The sequence below is a fragment of the Ciconia boyciana genome, chromosome 1 (assembly GCF_034638445.1).
Source record: "Ciconia boyciana chromosome 1, ASM3463844v1, whole genome shotgun sequence".
Classification (NCBI taxonomy): domain Eukaryota; kingdom Metazoa; phylum Chordata; class Aves; order Ciconiiformes; family Ciconiidae; genus Ciconia; species Ciconia boyciana.
The window spans coordinates 185,921,060-185,940,669 of record NC_132934.1 but is presented as its reverse complement, the minus strand read 5'-3'; the positions used below and the strand labels follow the sequence as shown (position 1 = coordinate 185,940,669).

General features: G+C 37.5%; 1 protein-coding gene across 4 annotated transcripts in view; it reads left to right on the top strand.

Moving 5' to 3' along the window:
• VWA8 (von Willebrand factor A domain containing 8) overlaps positions 1-19,610 on the top strand; it is a 197,133-nt gene that overhangs the window by 142,653 nt on the left and 34,870 nt on the right. For all 4 annotated transcript variants that reach the window (XM_072850135.1, XM_072850134.1, XM_072850133.1 and 1 more), the window contains exons 36-37: positions 5,292-5,373; positions 7,345-7,549. In XM_072850135.1, coding sequence (XP_072706236.1) covers positions 5,292-5,373; positions 7,345-7,549 — 287 coding nt within the window. The remainder of the gene's footprint in view (positions 1-5,291; positions 5,374-7,344; positions 7,550-19,610) is intronic.

Here is a 19,610-nt window from a genome sequence, read left to right as displayed (position 1 = left end):
TATTCATGAATAGTGATTGATAGCTTTAAATTTATAGAAAATTTTATGAGGTATAGTTTGTACAGTGCTTTATGGCCATTTAAGTTGAAAGATTTAAGGCCTTCTTGAAGATCATTATCATTGATTTTTCTGTTCTAAATGACCTTTTAATTTATGAATTACCAAAACTGGTCTTAACTGAATCATGTTTAATATGACCTTACTGATACAATTGAATTAGACCTGAGCAAGACTCTAGGTTTTCTGTTCCATAGCCTTTTTTCAGGACTTCAGACATTTCCATTTATCATTTAATGGTCGTTTTTTTCTAGTGGAGGAGGAGCTATGAGTGGAGTCCTACAGAGACTTGTGCTACTCAGCATGGTCATGAAAAAAATGGAAAAATGAATGAACAGTGAGGTGACAGTGTTTGCTGACGATACTGGTTGTTATTCATGGTAGAAAGGATTCACCGTGAAGGATTACAGAAGGACTACAATGCTGACTGCAATAGAAATGGCAGATGAAATTCAGTATAGATAAATATAATGTACATGAAGGAAGGAAGGAAGAGTCCTAATTCTACATGTAAAATGATGGGGCTGATCAGTACATCTCAGGAGCATGATTTTGGTGTTATGATAGATAGTTTCATTAAAATGTCAGTTCAAAGCTCAGTAGCAGTCAAAAAAAGCAAATCAAATGTTAAGAATTACTAGGGAAGAAACAGAGAACAAACAGAGAATATCTTTGTGCTGGTGTGTAAATCCATGTGTCCTTAACGCTGTGTAGTTTTGGCCCTCCATTTTAAGGTGGGAGAAGGCTGAACTGGGCTAAGTTCAGAAGAGGGCAACAAGGATGAGCAAGATTACATCGGCCAAATCTCCTGCATGTGGAGACAAGATCAGGAAAGGGGCATATGGTGGAGTTCTACAAGAACATATATGGCATGGAGATGTGGAAAAAGCAACAATTTTACACTTGGTACCAGAGTTAGGGGGCAGCTACTGAAGCTACTAGGAACTTCATCAAAACAAACAAAAAGAGGTGGTTCTTCACAGGGCAGGGAACCAGCCTGTGAAACTGCTTCCCGAAGGATGTTGCAAAGGCTGAAACATGGATCCAAAGGAAAACTGGTCAAACTCATGGGAAGTCACTAAATACATAGACATAAAAACATCAACACCATGTTCAGCTTAAGAAGCCCCTGGATTGGAACTGGTTGGTGACTTGAGGAAAATACCATGTGTGCTTGTCTGTTCTTACACTTTTCAAGCATCTAACTACTCTTGGAGACAGGATACTAGATTAGAGGGACCTAGTATTGCCATTGTTATGGCATGAATCTGAAATCTTTCGAAGTGAAAAACGGAAGACAGAAAAAGAGAGCCATGCATTCATGTACTCACTTCAAAGGTGAGATTATATGGTTCTAGTCCTTACTGTGCCCATTTGAGATCCAGTATTTGCAACCCTCTCTGCTGGGCTGTTGTTTCTTCTGGAGTTTGCCTCTCAATCTCACTAATTGACAGAATATTTAATTGAATGCACATTTAACTGCTACCAGTAGCTGCTTAACAGTCTTGGTCCCTTGGAGATTCAGTGTTGCTTATTCCTGATTGTGCTGCATAATTCATGGGGGCCTTTGGATGTTTGATGATTTGTCTGTGCTGTTGTTTCTGCATTGGAAACCTGTAGTTACTTACCTATGAAAGTTGTATAAAGCTTTGCTCGTAAGTCTTTGTATCCTTTCCTGGGAAATGATATAGTGAAGCAAAGGCATCCTGTTACGTAAAATCGAGTATGTGGCAGTCCTTTGAAGTTCTTGCACTAATGTCTTATATTGCCTTTGAGAAGTTGTTTTATATTTTTGCTTCAGTTTGCATATCAGGCTTTCTTTCTCATCCTCTTGGACAAATGGTCAATTCTGGCACATAGCCTTCCATTTCTATTAATAATTCAAAGTACTCAGCCAAGCTCTAGCGTACTCCAATATGTATTACCGAAACTGTTCCAGGAACAAAAAGCAAAGAAATAATTTCCTTTATGTTTTGTTGGAACTGTAAACCAGGATAATAGTTATGTTTGAAAAGAAACTATAACAAGTAATAATTTCCCCAAAGACTGCCAAATAGATGTATGGCCACAAAATATAAACTCAGACAAGAGCTCACGGAAGAATCCAGCAAGTAAGTATTAATGTTTATTCTAAAAACAAGGCTATAGAAATGAGGGCTACTTGAGAGCAAATATTTACTTGGATTATCAGCACTTTCTATATATGAATATAAAATAACACTCTATTACTGAGTGCGTATCTCTATTAGTGTGACAGTAACCGGAACAACATGTAGTGTAACAGTCACAGTTACAGGAATAACCTCAACACATCATCTGGCCCTATTTATATAGGGACAGGATGACACATGTTTAGACTCTTCTTAACTGATGTTTGTCAAACAACTGGCCTGTTAGAATCATAGAATCATAGATTTGTTTAGGTTGGAAAACACCTTTAAGGTCATCAAGTCCAACTGTTAACCTAGCACTGCCAAGTCCACCACTAAACCATGTTCTTAAGCACCACATCTACGCATCTTTTAAATACCTCCAGGGATGGTGACTCAACCACTTCCCTGGGCAGCCTGTTCCAATGCTTGACAACCCTTTCTGTGAAGAAGTTTTTCCTAATATCCAATCTAAACCTCCCCTGGCGCAACTTGAGGCCATTTCCTCTCATCCTATCACTTGTTACCTGGGAGAAGAGACAGAACCCCACCTCTCTACAACCTCCTTTCACGTAGTTGTAGAGAGCAATAAGGTCTCCCCTCAGCCTTCTTTTCTCCAGGCTAAACAACCCCAGTTCCCTCAGCTGCTCCTCATAAGACTTGTGCTCCAGACCCTTCACCAGCTTCGTTGCCCTTCTCTGGACACGCTCCAGCACCTCAATGTCTCTCTTGTAGTGGGGGGCCCAAAATTGAACACAGGATTCAAGGTGCGGCCTCACTAGTGCCGAGTACGGGGGCACGATCACTTCCCTAGTCCTGCTGGCCACGTTATTTTTGATACAAGCCAGGATGCTATTGGCCGCCTTGGCCACCTCGGCACACTGCCAACTCATATTCAGCCAGCTATTGACCAACACCTCCAGGTCCTTTTCTGCTGGGCAGCTTTCCAGCCACTCTTCCCCAAGCCTTTAGCGTTGCATGGGGTTGTTGTGACCCAAGTGCAGGACCTTGCACTTAGCCTTGTTGAACCTCATACAATTGACCTCGGCCCATCAATCCAGCCTGTCCAGATCCCTCTGTAGAGCCTTCCTACCCTCAAGCAGATCAACACCCCTGCCCATCTTGGTGTCATCTGCAAACTTACTGAGGGTGCACTCAATCCCCTCGTCCAGATCATTGATAAAGATATGAAACAGAACTGGCCCCACTACTGAGCCCTGGGGAACACGGCTTGTGACCAGCCACCAACTGGATTTAATTGCAATGCTTCGCTCTCCTTGTATAAGAAAAGGTTTTCCTAGTATCCAGCTTTTTTTGCTGTAAACAAAACTGAATGCTTCATGTCACCTTGACTCAGTCAGGATAATATTGCTCTCTTTATAATGATCTTTTCGATATTATGGGACATGTGTTTTTTAAAAATAAGTCTCTTTTTAGGAAAAAAAAAAGTTAATCCTTACATTTGTCCTTATAGCCCATCTGTTCTAACCTCTTTGTCACCCCCAGAACTATCTCATGTGTCTATGTTTTCCTTGAAGTCTGATGTCTAGATCTCCGCATAGCTATTCTTCTCCATCAGGCTTCGGCAAAAGAGGAACAAACTGCACTTGTTTAGGTCTGATGTTCATGTTTAATTGTAAGATTCTTGACTGCATTTCTGGGGCCTGGCCAGTTGTTCCTGTGTTGCATTTAAACATTTGATTACCTTTTCTTCAGCTTCCTACTCTGCAATCCTTTGTCTTTTTATAATTTAATTTGGTTGATTTGTGTTCTCTCTCTAATTTATTAACTTAGTTTTTAATTCTTATCCCACAGTTCTGCCCCTTCCAGTTCAGTATCAGCTCTATGTTCTAGATCTTCATCAGAATTTTTAATGTGTATCTTATTCTCCATTACTACCAAAAGAGAGAGCACATTTTGAAACAGTAACAAAATCTAAGCAAAACAACAAGTCCTCTGTGGCCCACAAACCTGCATTTTCCCAGACATTTTTTCCTATTTTCAATGCGTTTAATAGTTCCATTTTTAGGAAGATGAGTAAAGTCAACAGATGTGCTACTGTAGATATGCATACTATAGAAACGTAGATACAGTAGACATGCATAAAGTGCTGCTGTGGGTTATTCTTTATACTCATCTGAATGTTAGGTCCCCTTACAGTGCTGATCTTACTGGGCTTTCCTGAGTGTGCTGTATGCAAGCATCAACACTTCTGCAGGTAACATCAGGCTCTCCTTCATTTCAGGGAGGTGAAAGATAGGTTGTTTCAGAAGGAAATCTAGACTTGCTTTCATCTTATGACAATGATATTTTGTACCAATACTATGCAGTGTAATTCAGTCTTCTGGTTTCTTTTCTGAAAAACTTCAGTTCCTCAATTTATTCCAGGCAGGTGAAAGCCAGCTCCAAACTGGAAGCCACTTCTGATCCCAGGCAGAGTGTACTCATATATTGGCAAAAGCCAGTGTAGGCACACACACACACACACACACCTTATTTCTGAGGGAGAGACCATAGTATTAGCTGTATTCATTAAACTGTTTATAAACAAAATATTAAATGCCTGATAGTCTAGGGCTATTTACTGTGAAGTTATAAAATCTTTGCATACTGAGAATCTACCTGCAAAAAGAGTGGTTCAATTTAAGGCAACAACATTTAGGTTAATATTATTGAGAAATTTTCAAGTGGGAATCATAAGCACAATGTTTTGAAATGTTCCTCAGTATGCTTTTAAAGTCAGATATACAGCTGACATTATCTTCAGTGGCAGATAAAAGCAGTGAGTTAGGGATTGCATTAATGCCTGATTAGTGCTTTTGTGAGCAGGGCTATGTTTGTGTGTAATTTTGACATTTGCTATACAAATGCATTGTTCTTTTATAATTGTGCCTGTCTGGTGGCTCACTATCAGAACAGTAAAACAATTCTGTATTTGCAAGTTACACTCCTGTGTTGAATGTGAAAGCTTATCATTTTCTGTCAGGTACTATATAGTGAAATGTTTAAATTTAATCTACTAAATGCAAATGCAATGACCAACTAATCATGCAGCAGGAAAATAACATGTTTGTGTATTTTCAGATGTCACTCCTCCACAAGCTGCCGGATACTTGGAAGTAACAGATCTTAACTCAAAGAAAGTCAAATACATTGCTATTCCTAGGTAACGGATTTTATTGATTAGAGCAGCCTCTGTCTTACAGGAAGAGCAAAGAGAATTTAGTGTGTATTATTACTTCAGCATAAGCAAATATTTATTCTGATATGGAAAGTAAGAATAATTCATACTTAGCGTGTCCAGTTCTAGAATTGTTGTAGCATATTTTTGTCAACATTTTTTATCTGTTTACTGGGTGATACTGATGAAAATGTAGCAATTAATTAGTAAATCTGAAAGGTAGCTTTATCTTCTGATTGTCATTCCCTTTGCTCTTTCCCCTTCTTCACCCATTTTATCCTCTGCTGTCTTTCATTTTGTTTTGCTGTCTTTATTTTCTTTTCCTTTTTCTCTGTCTTTAGGGTCTAACAAAGAGAGGCAGAATGATCCAGTGTGAGGTGTTAGGAAACCAGGAATCAAGTTCTGGTCCAATATAAAGTTCACCTTGAAAATAACTTGAGCTTCTCTATGTTTTGGTTCTCCCTTTGGAAAATATACATTCCCCTCACAAGTATCTTGCATGATACACAAGTATCTTGTATGATACGTTAAAATAGCCAGACTATGTGGCTTCTGTATGGTTTTAACATCTATCTCTCACCACTGTAGAGCATATTTGCAAATATTTTATGATATAAACATATATCATTTTCCACTGCAATAATAATAATAAAGGTTTTTGTTTTAAATAGCAGTCTCTCAACTTTGCATGTTTAAATAGCACATGTATGAAACCCACACATCAGGAATTTTATACTTTTTTTTTTATTCTATCCATTTGATGTTGGTTTTGACAATATTAATTGATTCTCATTTAAATTAATTCTGCTTCATTAATCATCTGTGGAATTTTTGAATTAATAGAGAATTAATTTTGGACTGTTCACCACTTCATAATTGATCCATTGGCCTACATCTTACACAGTCATTCAAAAATGTAAAACATTAACATAGAAATAGTAGTGAATGACACTTTATTTTACACTAGGATTTTGTAAGAAATTACAAAAATTACAAAGCCAAACTTCAGCATCAGGACCCTTAACCTAGTATGAGGATTTAAGCTATTTATGGCAAATCCGAGCGGAAGTCCAGATTTAAAAATATGCTCCATTAAGAACTCATAAATAAAGTAACTTTTCATATATATGAATATTTCTATGCTAAAATCTAACAACCTTTCCTCCTTCTGGCATAGTTAGCCTGGTCAAATGCTAAGATAACTCTTCTTCAGTTGAATTAGTACATGGCAATTTCAGTCTTAGGTAGAAGCGTATGTGTTACTGCTTCTTTTATCTTCAAAGATTATTAATTGCAGTATTAGTGCAGGTTGCCAAGTCATTATGCATGTCATTTACAGTACTGAAAAAATACAAAGAATCTTTTCTACTTCATCTAAATTTCCCTTCATATTATATAGCTATTAGACCCTCTGTTTCAGCAGTGAATTTTTGTCTGCAAGTTGACTGTTAAAACAGTGCTAAGATTCTCTGTTCATAAAGCTGTGCCATCTTTAAATGAGTGTTTAAATCTTCATTTTTTTATTGAAGCGCTAGAGAAAGGTGTTACTTTAAGTTGATAAAAAGGTATTTTCCTCAGTGCCCAGGTCATGTTCTCTCCTATTTCTTTTGTAGCTTTGTATTTTTCTGTAACACCATTTTAAATTTTTCATATTCTTTATAGTTTTCTGTAAGGACTGATTTTCTTCAGATAGATGAGATATAGCAGTGGGTTAGGCAACACATTCCCTTTCAGCCTGGTCTTTTATACTGCTTTTTACACTGACAAGTATCTTTTGATCATATCCACTTTCAGTAAGTGGAATGTTTCAGATAAAATAGTGGATCTGCAGGGATTAGTTATAGTCTCTCATGGAATGAGGATGTAATTTCATTTAATTGCCACCTTAACTACAGAAATACTCATCCTCTTTTTAATTGCATCTTCAAAAAAATCACATTAATTCTTGTTTTTCAGATCCCAGTCTCTCTCTCCTTATACATCTTGGCTCTCTAAGATCTCGGACGCCGATGCCCTGTTGGCACCACTGGGCAAAGTAGGTTTGGTTAGTGTGGACATGGGAGGCGGTGTGAGGCTTTGGGAGACCGGGCTGGACAGCCTCCAGCGGTCGCTGCAGGACTGGAGGAACATGATTGGGCAAGATGATGGTCGTCCTGTGCAGGTAGGAGCTCACAAAGCTGATGATGCAAATGAATTTGCAGCTGGGAGAGGGGTCGAGGGAGAGCTGTGCTGAAAAACACTGTGAAGTAGAAATACGCCTGCGAGAAAAGTTGGATAGACATCTTCACTGAAAAAAAAGACACAATAGCTTAATGAGAAAGCTTATTTGTGACCCCTGTAATTATGGTTACCGACAGTGTCTTTGTCTTGCAGTGTTTGTATTTTTGCCAAATTGCAGTACATTTAAATGCAAATTAATTCTTTATCTCCTGCTGATTTTTAACTGCAACTTTCCAAATCTAGAATAATGGAATTAATTTTTAAGGAAAGCATATATTTTTCCGGAGTTCAAATACTTGGAAAAAAATGATTGTGTTTGTACTTTAGAAAAGAAACCTGAAACCTAGGTGGAAGATGCCTTCAGTTCACAGTAGTGCCTTTGGCTAATTTTGAAAATTCTCCCAGCTGAGCAGAGTTACAAGGGTCTCCATACAGCCATGTTCTCATCTGGAATGTTTACGTAGATGTTGGAAATATACAGCATATACATGTATGCTGTGTGTGCATGTATATATGTATACACAAGTGTTAATGGCCTGGCTAATATGTATGATCACCATTGCAACACAGAGGGAAAATTCAGGACTGTTCAATTGCATCTTTAATTTCTGTTAGTGACTGGAGGAGGTATCGCCTCACTTTGAAGAACTAAAGTGTGCTTTAGGAGGACTCCTCCACTTTTGACTAGGAAGACCCAGTCTCTGTCTACCATTGCAATTATTTCTATTTCATGAATTTCTGTAACCACTTTCACAGTATATTAGAATGGGAAAATCGAAATAAGTCTTTTCTAAATTAGATCTCTCTGTATTTTTGTTTACAAGGTATTCAGGTGTCTCAAATGGGAATGAGATTTATTAGGCCAAACCCAGCTCTTCTTTCACTTTCTTTTCCCACTCTGAGCTCCATTCTACAAGATGTTCTGCAGTTACAGAAACTTGTGCAAGAACTGATGTGTTCTTGTTACTGGACCTCAGCAAATGCCTTTCATAAAAGTCATGACAAAAGGAAACTGTTACCCAGTAGCACGTTTGTGTGGGTTTACCCACACCTGTTGCTTTACCAGTGCCATATTTGTTACCAACATAGTAACACTAGCACCATCTTATGGTCAGATATATTCGGTTTACACCAGCCCAATTTCGTCTGATACAAGTTGACTAGTAATAATTAAAAGAGCCAGGAGGAACAGTTAGGGGTTTATTTGTTTTAATAGGGATTTTTTCCTTCTTTTTTTATCTTTTTTGATAACTTGTAATTCTATTCAACAGTATTACTGTACTGTCAATCATAGTCAACTAAATATTAGAGAATACTGGCTTGGAAAGTACACATCATCAGAAAATTTTAGGTCATTTAACTAGTAATGTCAAGCAACCATTTTATAAAAAGGCTAAGAAGTTTTCCCACAGTCACAAAGCAATTTTCAAGATCTATTGTAGAATTTCTCTCTCCTGACAGTCTGTCTCTCTAATTAGTGGGCACGTTACAGGGTAAAATCTTCTTAGAGTATCTTTCTTCTTTCTGTCTGTCAACACAGGGTATATAGCTCAAGTCAGTGGTTTGTCAGAACTCAAAATGGCATACTGTTTGATTTGAGCTAAAGGGCTGAAACAAAGCCTCCTATGTGATCTTCAAACTTACATGATTATCACTAACTTCTTTCTCTACTTTACACACTTTGCTTTATATGGAAAGATAATGAGACCTAAGAAACTTTGTTTACAAAGGCATTACAGAGCAATAAGAAATAAATTTAAAAAATTATTTTATTTTATGTGCACCTCCAATAAGATAATAGATATGTAGTTGCTGTGTAAACTCTGTACTTTGCTATTTGGAGATACATATCACTAGAATTCATTCCCCACCCACCCCCAATGTCCCTGTCGCTAAAAGCTGCCATTGATGCATCCCACAAAGCTACGACAGGCTTAGCAAAGCCTATTAGCTCTTTATGGTGGTGTTCTTAGACCAACATGAGACCTGTCTAGGTCTTTGGGAACCACTGTTCTGCAAAAACACACAGAATCTCTCTGAAGCTTCCTGACTTTTCAGAGAAAAAAGAATTAGAGGGCTTTCAATATAAATACAGATTCAAAGAACTGGAAACAAATCTTCAACCAGGTTTCAGTTGAAACTATTGGTACTATCTTCTAGGGCTGCATTTGGGCTTTCACAAACACATTAGATCTCAGAAACAGGCTGGATGTAAATAAGCAATGAAATAGAGGAAAACAAACAGCTGTTCCACTTATAATCAGTAATTAGGCTCCCTTGATATAATGTCATGGCAGTCTTCAAAATAGTCAACATTTGTTTTGTATTGTTGATACACTCAGCAGAGTTCAAACTACTGAAGTCTTGAGGCTACAAAAATAGTTTCTGGAAATATGGTTTATGTTTACATAAGTTTGCATTTATATGGGCAGGTCAGAAATTTTCATCATTTATTGATGTTTTAAATTCAAAATATCAGTACATTATTCTGAAATTATTAAATCGGAGTGCCTACAATACAATATCTAAACAAAATACTAGATTTTCTAAAGCTATGAACTCAACTGGAAATCCAAAAATTGTTGGGCTTTTTCACTGTTCAGTGTTTCTGAAAACAAGGTCACTTCATTGTCAAATATCTGAAAAGAATTTGAAAGACAATTTATTTTTTAAATCTTGCCCTAAAAGTTTCATGGCAATAGGCAGGCATTGATAAGTTTGTGTTACTTTTTGCATCAAAGGTTTATTGATAGAAATTAAGTAAGAAAAAACCCACTGATTACATTCTGATATGGTTGGGCTGTTGTTTTTCTTTAAGCATTGTATACTATTATGTCTCACTTAGGTAGAGTACAATGCTTACATAGAAATAATTAAAAGGTAAATCAGTATTTCAATAGATGGTAAAGCATCGTGTCCTTTAGGCACCTGAAATCTCCTCAACAAAATCTTTTTTCATTTATATGTGATTATCAGCAAAACCATTTATTTCTGTATTCATTACACTTAATGTTCTCTTGTACAACTGTAGACTGTTGCCCAAAACGTTTTATGCTAGGTAAAGATTATACTCAGAATGTCATTGTTTTCAAAAGTCCCGGGACATACCCAAACCTGTTGAGTGCATAAAAATGTACTTGATCAATACTACAGAAGAGTTGGCTTGTAATTAATTATAATATATATATGAACCTCGAAATTGAATCACAATATTTTTGGCAGTGCTTGTGTAGTCTTGATCTAGACAATATCACCATGCAAAATGACATCCCAAAGCTGAGGATAGTCTCTTGCTATTTCAGTACCAAGATTGTCCAAACAAGTGATCCGTTTGATCAAAAAACCCCACATTGTTGTAATCTGAGATTTATTGGGGGTTTATTTTGGCAGGTTTTTTTGGTATCTGTGGTGTTTGATGTATGTGTGGAACCAGCAGTAGATGCATCATCTCTCACATGTATGAGATGAGTTTTTGAAATCGCAGTGCTGTGTGTTTGTGGCTATATATAAAGGCCTAATAAGTTAAGTAGTTGCAGTTCTTTTAATTTCCTGTGGACTCTTCTCTCTCATTTTCTATTGGCAGTATAGCAAGCCTTCCTCATAAACATTCAGGTATCTAGTTGGAAATGAAATCATATTTTCATCAAGAGACTTCCTTCTATTTTCCCATCTTTCTGCTGTAATCCTAAAACAATGTCACATCTTCTGGAAGATCCCAGATCTTAAAGCTCAAGGCCTGCCCATTCTACAGTACACTGCTTCTTCAAGGATGGTTATTGCTTACATCTCTTTGGCCTAGGACAGGTGCCCACTCTAGACAGGTGTTCTGTATACTGTGTGTTTTCCTCAGAAACTTACAAATCTGAAATGTTTGGCTCAGGCTATATCTGCTGTAAGAGCTCAGGTGGGTTTCTTAAATTATCCAGATTTGGCCGATACAATGTCAAGATCACATACTGTAGGACTGAACTGAGGAAAGATACAAGAAATACAAATAGAGTGGGCACCAGCCTTGCTAATACCAGCTGTTTAAAAGTAGATAAAGTACTTGGCATTGATAGCTCAGCTACCAGAATTTTCTTCTGCTTCAGGTGGTAAAATTACACCTATACTCACCCATGAGCAAGTGCATGCACTGTGTAGAACCTGAATAATAAAACACCTCCATCATCCCAGCTCTCTAGTCTCAAGACTGATGGGCAACACTCTGAAAAGTCATGTACTTCTTTGTAGATGAGTCAGTCCAAAGGAGTGTGTAAAAGAGACACTGACACCTGCTCAGAACAGGTTTGTACCCACTGGGTCAACAGCTCAAAACATTTCAACAGCCCATGTCATTGAAGACCCTTCACATAGTGTCTATCAGTAACAGCTTGCCTGTTGAGGGCAGACCTTTATTTGGACAATTCCTTAATATGAAACCAGGCCCTTCTAGAGACAAGAAGCAGCCTGGAAATGCTTTTTTTTCCCCACTTTGCTTTTGTGACTTGACCTGATCTGTCTATTTTCTAGCAAAAAGCTAACTGAACAGTTCAGTCGCGTTAGGGTTCACAGCATCACAAAACTGACATGTGGAATGAATCTAGAAAAATGCATGAATGAGAAAAAAATCTGTGTTTCCTTCTCACCAGTGGTTTGAACAACAAATGCACTAGGGACAGTTCTGCAGTAGTGTGTAGAAATTCATGCAGTACTGGCCCAGATTCATTCCATTAAAAGAGGTCCTAGAGGTGGACAACTCAGCGTGACTTGGATATATTTTGGATGTGTTTTGGGCCTTGGCACTAAAAGGAGACATGAATGAAATGTATGTAAGAATAGGGAAGGCTTTAGATTAAGGTTTTGGGAGATTTTATTCAAGATCATCTGCCCTGGGGAACTGACTGAGAGAATAGTTTTCTGTCAAAAATGAATGCTTTTATCTTAAATTGCAGTTCCTTTTCCCAGTAGCGCTAGAGGCATGTTCTTTTGGTTTCTGCTGTGACTAGTTAACATTTTACTGATAGAGTGTTTCCACAAAGCATGAATCATTGTAACTAGCTAAATGGAGAAGTGAAAAAAACTTACTTCATCCATCCATGACTGTTTCCCTTTAACAGTCATGAACATTTAAATATGTAATTATTGCAACATCTGGAGCCAGTAAGCATTATCATTGCTTTCCAGAGGAGGGAACTGAGACATAAGGAAGGCAGGTCACTTGTTCAAGTGCATGCTGTATGACTACAATGCAATGTCAGAGGTGGGATAAATGCAGTACACACCCATAAGGATATATAAATATACTTGGTACCTGTGTTGCCCAGCTGAGTAGCTTGAATGCCCTTGAATGCTGCAATCAGTACGAACATACCTTAAACTGAGCAAAAAATTGCATATAAATGCAGTGCAGCCACCTAAGAAAACAAATGTCAACTCTAGATAGCTCGAGGTTGAAACATGCTTAGCTGAGATGAGTATAGACATATTCAGCAAAACTCAAGAAATGCAATAAATAGTTATTTTTCTTAGATTTAAATGGCTGTCTTCACAGTCTTATAGCAGCCCTCAAAAATGAGGACACATAAGTTATTCTATGTCCTGTGAACAGCTAGAAGACAAGAACGTATGGTTCATGTCAGTAATGTAAAAGAGCAATGTATATGTGTTTGTTACCGATAGCTAAAAAAATTAAGGGTTTTTTTTGTGTGTGTCTTAACTGATCAAATCACCCATGATGCAAGGGCTTTTTGCTAAAAAGAGCATTTTCATGAGTTCAGCAGCACTCAGTAGTAGTTCCCAACATTCAGACTTCCTTCTTCAATCCATCAGTTAACCTTTAGATCTGATGAGGGTAAAGGCAAACACTAAGTAGCTATTATAGGATGCCAGGTCCATCATTAGAAATATATTTAAAATGTGTTCCTATCCTGCCTAGACTTCAGGTAAAGCCTGTGTTGAACTGGAGTCAAAGCTGAGTACATTTTTAAAGTTATCATAAGGCCAAAAATGTCAGGTTTATTGTTGAAGTTAGAAGAAACACGATCATGTTAAATTAGGTGGGGGGGTATACATATGTAGTTGTGTGCATATATATATATTCACACACTTATATGTTTACATACACAAATTGATACATACACACAAAATTTCATTTTTTTGCCCAGATGTCATACCTGGATGTTGACTCTCTTGAATTAGAATTACCTCAGGAGATCGTCATAACTTTGCAGGTACCCAGTCCCTCAGGGACGGTATTTCATAATGAACAGGAATTGGAAGGAAGAGATTACAGGAGGAGATTGTAGAGCAATTTAGGAAAAAGATCTCTGGATCCCTGTGTTACACATATACTTACCCATGAGGAATGCAACAATACTTCTCCCTCCTTTTGCCAGGTCCTTGTTTGTAGTCGGCTGGTTAAAAGATATGTTGGCAGAAGTCCTATCCCTTGTCTGGCTTTTGCAGCCCAGGGGTTATTTTAGCTGGTGTATGCCTGATATAGCTAGAATATAGCTGAGGCACCTACCTGGACTCAGAAAATGAGAAACTTTCTGTGCATGTATTCACAGCCTCCTTTTTCCCACATGCATTTTGATCTCTTAGACACAGTTGGACTGGCCTCCAATTGCAACAGTGAGAGGTTCAGGCAATCATCATGAAATAGGTGGAGATCATCAGGAATGCAGGATGATAGAGTATACAAACTATTGTCTAGTAAAATCTACATAAGAATTTTTTAAAAATGGAAAAAAAAAAAAAAAAAAAAAGAAGTGTCACGGTTATTAACAATCTTTGCAATTTGAATTCTCCATTGTATGGCCAGAACAAGGGCAAGGGGAAGGTGGCTGATATGTAGTAGTGCTTTTAGTCCTGAATTAATTATAGTTGATTTTTTGGAAGGACTCTTAGATTTGTTTCTTTCGTTCCCTCATAGTGCTATTACAGAACAAAAGAATGTTGTGTAGCTGCCTTTAAGTTTTCGTAATATGATTTAGGTGCTTTCCTTAGAGGATTTTGGAAATCACCCGTGTAGTCATTGAGGAAATAAAACATTAATAACAAAAAGATCCAGAGAGTCTTGCAAACACTTTTATTTATATGAAATTAATGTCTATGTTTTCCTTTTAAGCAGTCATGCCTTGGTTTATTAATGGCTAAACCCTTCAAAACCATGCTTCAAGTTCAACTAACTCATGGGAGTTCGTTGATCAAACTGTCTTATTAAAATCTTAGCTTGTTTAGAGAGGTCTCCTTTTCTTTCTTACAGTTTTTCACCGAGACCTATGCTCAGTAAACACCACGCAGCCTTCCATGGGCCTTGGTGGAGTATCAGGAGATAAACATTTACCTCCCAGAGGATACACATGGTCAACTATACCCTTTACCTTGCTTCTTTTAGAGACTGTATTAGATCAAAAAAAAAGCAGCAGGCATATTGTACTTAATGAATAAGGCTTAGTTTTTACAGGGAAAAGCAGTTCAGTTTTCATTGCTTTGAACAGCGTTTGCAGGTTCTTGCACACAAGCAGCTCAGGCAGGTTGCTGTGGCTCTGCTTGGAAATATTGAAGAGTAACAGCAAAGAGAAGGAGTAGGGTCCAGCTCCAGACCTGCAGGCATTTCAGTGTCTACTTCTGAGCTAAGCGCGCGAGCTGCCATTGTAACCAAGAGAGCCTGAAGAGCTCACCTTGAAGGAGACACTGTATGGCTCTTCAGACACCTCTGCCCGAGGTGGCACCTCAGACACCTGGCTCACCTGGGAGATCCCTACCTTTAGCTGTCTGCAGTCTGGATCCAAATCCCATCCTCAATGTGCAAGGCATTGTTTATGGATTTAAGGAAATGAATTCTTAGAAATGGAAGGGGGTTTCCTTTATGCCTTTTTCTGTTCTTTGGGCTGAGACCAGAAAATCTGTAGTGGTTTGATTCTCTGCTGTCTTTGGGTGATGATCATCTTGCTCCCTTCCTTGAATAGTCTCAGTTATTCTATTTGTATTCCACTCAAATAATCACACACAACTCTACAATGAATTATTCACCCTTTAAGTGAATTAATATTTTTGTTTTTATTGAATGCATTCTTTTTTTCTTTTGATTTTCTGAAGCTACAGTTTGTACTTGAAAGTTTAGGGTAGTGCAAGTTCATCTGATTAAATTTATTTTTTAGGTTGGGTGTTTATCTGAAGAATAATTGGTTCAGGAGTTTCAGTGATCCCATCTTGTTTACTGCTCAGGATCTACTTTAATCTATACTGACAATTTAATTTTTTTTTTTTTTTTAAAGTGACATTTTACTTTGTAACATTTCAACAAAAATCCAGCCTTTTCCTGATGTTAAGACTGAACTGAGCAAAGCTGCAGTTCTTGATTTGAGATAAAAGCATGACCTTTAGCAAGAGTGTTTAGTCCTTCTCCCCACCACCACTCCCGGTTCTGTATTTTCTACTTTAGACCAAGTAGTTTTTCTGACCACATGAGGGCATCGGTGAGCTAATAACAGTGATTTTGCTCATCTCTTAATACTGTCGGTGCAAACCCCATAAATTATGAAAAATATATGCAGTGGAGAGTTTTTGTAAGTTTGGAATAACCATATGGTGGCATTCTGCAGTCCTGCGCAGGATCCTGAAAAACTTGAAATACTGCAGATTACAGATTTATCTAGTCAATAAGTGGATTACAAGGTATAGTTTGATAGTGTTTGTAGTTCTGAGATCCGTGAGCCCCAAAGACACAGTTTAGGTCTGTGACATTTTCCTGGATCTGCGTGATTCATTTTAGCAAGTTGAGGAGTAGCAGACGTTTACCGCCCTTTGAAGCAAGGCATCTGAGTACAGGGAAGCATAAGACTAGAAAGCCACAAACCCACAGAGCTCGGTAAGTTCATATCTCTAAAAGTCTCCACTGGGTACAGCAACTCAGATAAAGACTGTTGAGTCTCTGTCAGATACTTTTTCTCATATAAATGTCCTCAGCTGAAATGAGGCCCTTGTTGGAAGCACTATACAAACATGTCTAAAATACATTCCCTTTCCTAAAGATATTCCAGTCTAATTAGAGCAGACAGACAAAGAGCAGGAGTGGAAATAACCTTAACTTTCTGTTAGCGCAGGCTGATCCAGCACAAAGGTCCTCTTTCTTCCTCTGACCTTCCTGTGGAAGCCCACAGTTCTCATGGGAGAAAATATAACCTCAACACGCCGTCTTTCAGGTCGCAAAAAGTCTGCGGCAGCGCACGTTGCTGACGTAAAGTCTGGAGCTCCTAACACCAGTGAAATCCTGCTGTCCCAGCAAGACAAATGCATGCTAATAATTCTGCTCATATGAAAGTTGTTCCCTGACAACAAATGTAGTGAAAGTTTAAATCATCTAATCTGTTACAGTAGTGCTAAGTATAGGAGGCTTTCCTTTAGAAATCAAAACAACATAGTTGATCTTTAATAACTTACATCTCTGCTTCTTAAAGACAGATTTGACAAGGTCCTAGGTCTATAGAAAATAAGGCTTTTCTGTTTCCACATGTAATTTCTTTTCAACTTTCTTTTGACCATGCAATGTCCCTGTGGTTTTCTGTCCAGACTATTCCATGTTGTCATAATGTGTTCACCTGTTCCATCTCTCTAGCTGTTCGTTATTCAGGGTACTCCAGAAGAAACCGAATTCATTGTTTTCTGAGTTCATTGATGTTAGGAAGTGTATAGTAGTCATGATAAATAACCAAGCTAGACATTGTCTGTCTGCTCTGATAATATTTTGTAGTGGATTAGCATACTAAAAAGATGATGACCTCACATCTTTTAGTTGAAAAGAATTGACTAGGCAATTTTTAATAATGACAGAGGAAAATGGAATTTACACAGGTGTTAACATAGCAGAGGATCTGCTAGATGGAAGCAAATGTATGATATTCTCTCATTACTTCATTTAGTTTATCCAGCTTTGAAGCCACAGAGTGCATATTCATGGACAAAAGCATCTAATGCATCTACTGCTCCAGAGTTTCTGAGTTGGTTCTTAGAGTGACAGCATTTAGTTCAAAAGAAGACCCACAGCAGCAACAACTGCATTTTATATAGTTGTTTGGATTTTTTAGCTGGTGTATAAAAACTTCATTTGCAAGCCAGATACCCCTTTTTACGTGTTTCACTCCAAATCTCCACCTCTTTCCCCACCCAGGTTCACTTTTCTAAAATTCCATTAAAGCTATGATGCTTTGAACAGTTTTGCTATTTGAGACAGAAGTTTAATGCCTGTATGAATTTTAAAAGCTACTTTTATAGAGAAATATTCACAGGACTCAGATAATACATGAAGCTTCATTAGTTCATTTTGAATTCTTGCAAAGTTTTACAGATGAGATAGAATTGAAATGAAGCCAAATGAATGAAGAAAACCTATTAAATGTTTTACACTGCAATGCACCTAATGTTTTTTCATTTCAGGATACAATTGAAGAAACAGAATGTATTTCATATATTATTATTATTGTCTTGTCTAATACTGAATATTCCTTTCTGTGGAAAAATGACTTGTGGGCTCAATTTTGTGCTGTTGAGGTGAATAGAAATTGTGCTATTAATTTTTAGTACATGGAAAAAAGCTGTACATGATACGGTACAAGTAAAAGTAATAGAAGCCATTAGATGTTTTGCCTATTTTTGCCTTTCTCTCACTAGTTTGTGTAAGTAGATTATACAATGTTTTCTTTCTGTCTTTGGTAGAATCAATTTTACAATGGAATGTAAAACCAGCATGGAACAGGCAGATTAGCCTTTGATTTGCCTGATGTGGGACTTGTATATACTCTTTGAGAATATAATGCATATATTCATGCTGCTGATAAAGAATGTGTTGGAGAAAAGGATGTGCTTGTGACCTGTTAAATGCAGCCTAGGCTAATACTGAGGTTTTAAGGTTGTTGGTGGGGGGGGAGGGGGAGGGAGGCAGATAAAAGAAAACAATTATTTTGTTTCAGGAAAAGATCAGTCTTTTGCACATCTGCTGAAATACATTCTGAATTCTGTGGAATGCATTTCCTAATACTTAGTGCCACTGTGGGATGGATTATTTAATGCCTTTTTCACCTGGAGAATAGTTGTGTTTTGTTACAGCCCAAGTCAGTCGTCTTTCATAATAATGTATGGTTGTGATAAAAGATTTTTCCACTGATTTTGATGAAGGAATTAACATCTCCCAAATCACCTGTAGGACAAAAGTCTAAGATGTTTTCACTTCTTTTCCTGCAGTGATCTTCTGATACATGCCCAACCTTTGTCCACAGTGCTAAGGAAGAAAGCAAGCTATTTAAGAAAACATCAATATTTTAACTTTATGGTATTTGTAGTGTTTTTATATTCATGTAATTCATATTTTTCAATGATCATTTAATGCATTGTATGGAAAGTAACACGTATTCTTCATTGACTATAAACTGCCCTGTTTAATATATTGTATATTAATGAAAAGGCAAAATAGCAGATTAATTCTTTCCCTCTGTGTCCCAGGTATGTTAGGATAAGAGCGGATATCTTCTAATTTGCATCTTAGCAGGGTTCTTTCCCTTATGATAAAAAGAGTAAATGAAGAATGGGATCTTGCCAGCCTAGATCCTGCCTACATCTGCCTACTTTCCAGGACTGTCTAATCATGCAACTAATTAATCTATTGCACACCTTCTTAATTTACATTAAACTAAGCAGCTAAATCATGTGAATTGTATTCTACCTCAAATCTTAGTGCACAAATTCTTTTTCCTGTTTTCTTCTGATCAACAGTAAGAAACACCCAACAATGCAGTATTATGACTAATAGTACTAGAATAAGTGCTTGTGAAAATAGTTATTGTTTGGGCACCTTAGCTTTTTCTTTTTAAAAATCTTCCTACGTAAATACTCTCTACAGCTGTAAATACTGCAGCTGTGACCCTGTTTGCTTGTATTTTGTAAAATGATGGTTTGCCCATTTGTATGTTTATTAAGTTGTGACACATGAAATCATGCTGATTTCAGTTTCAGTAAATGTG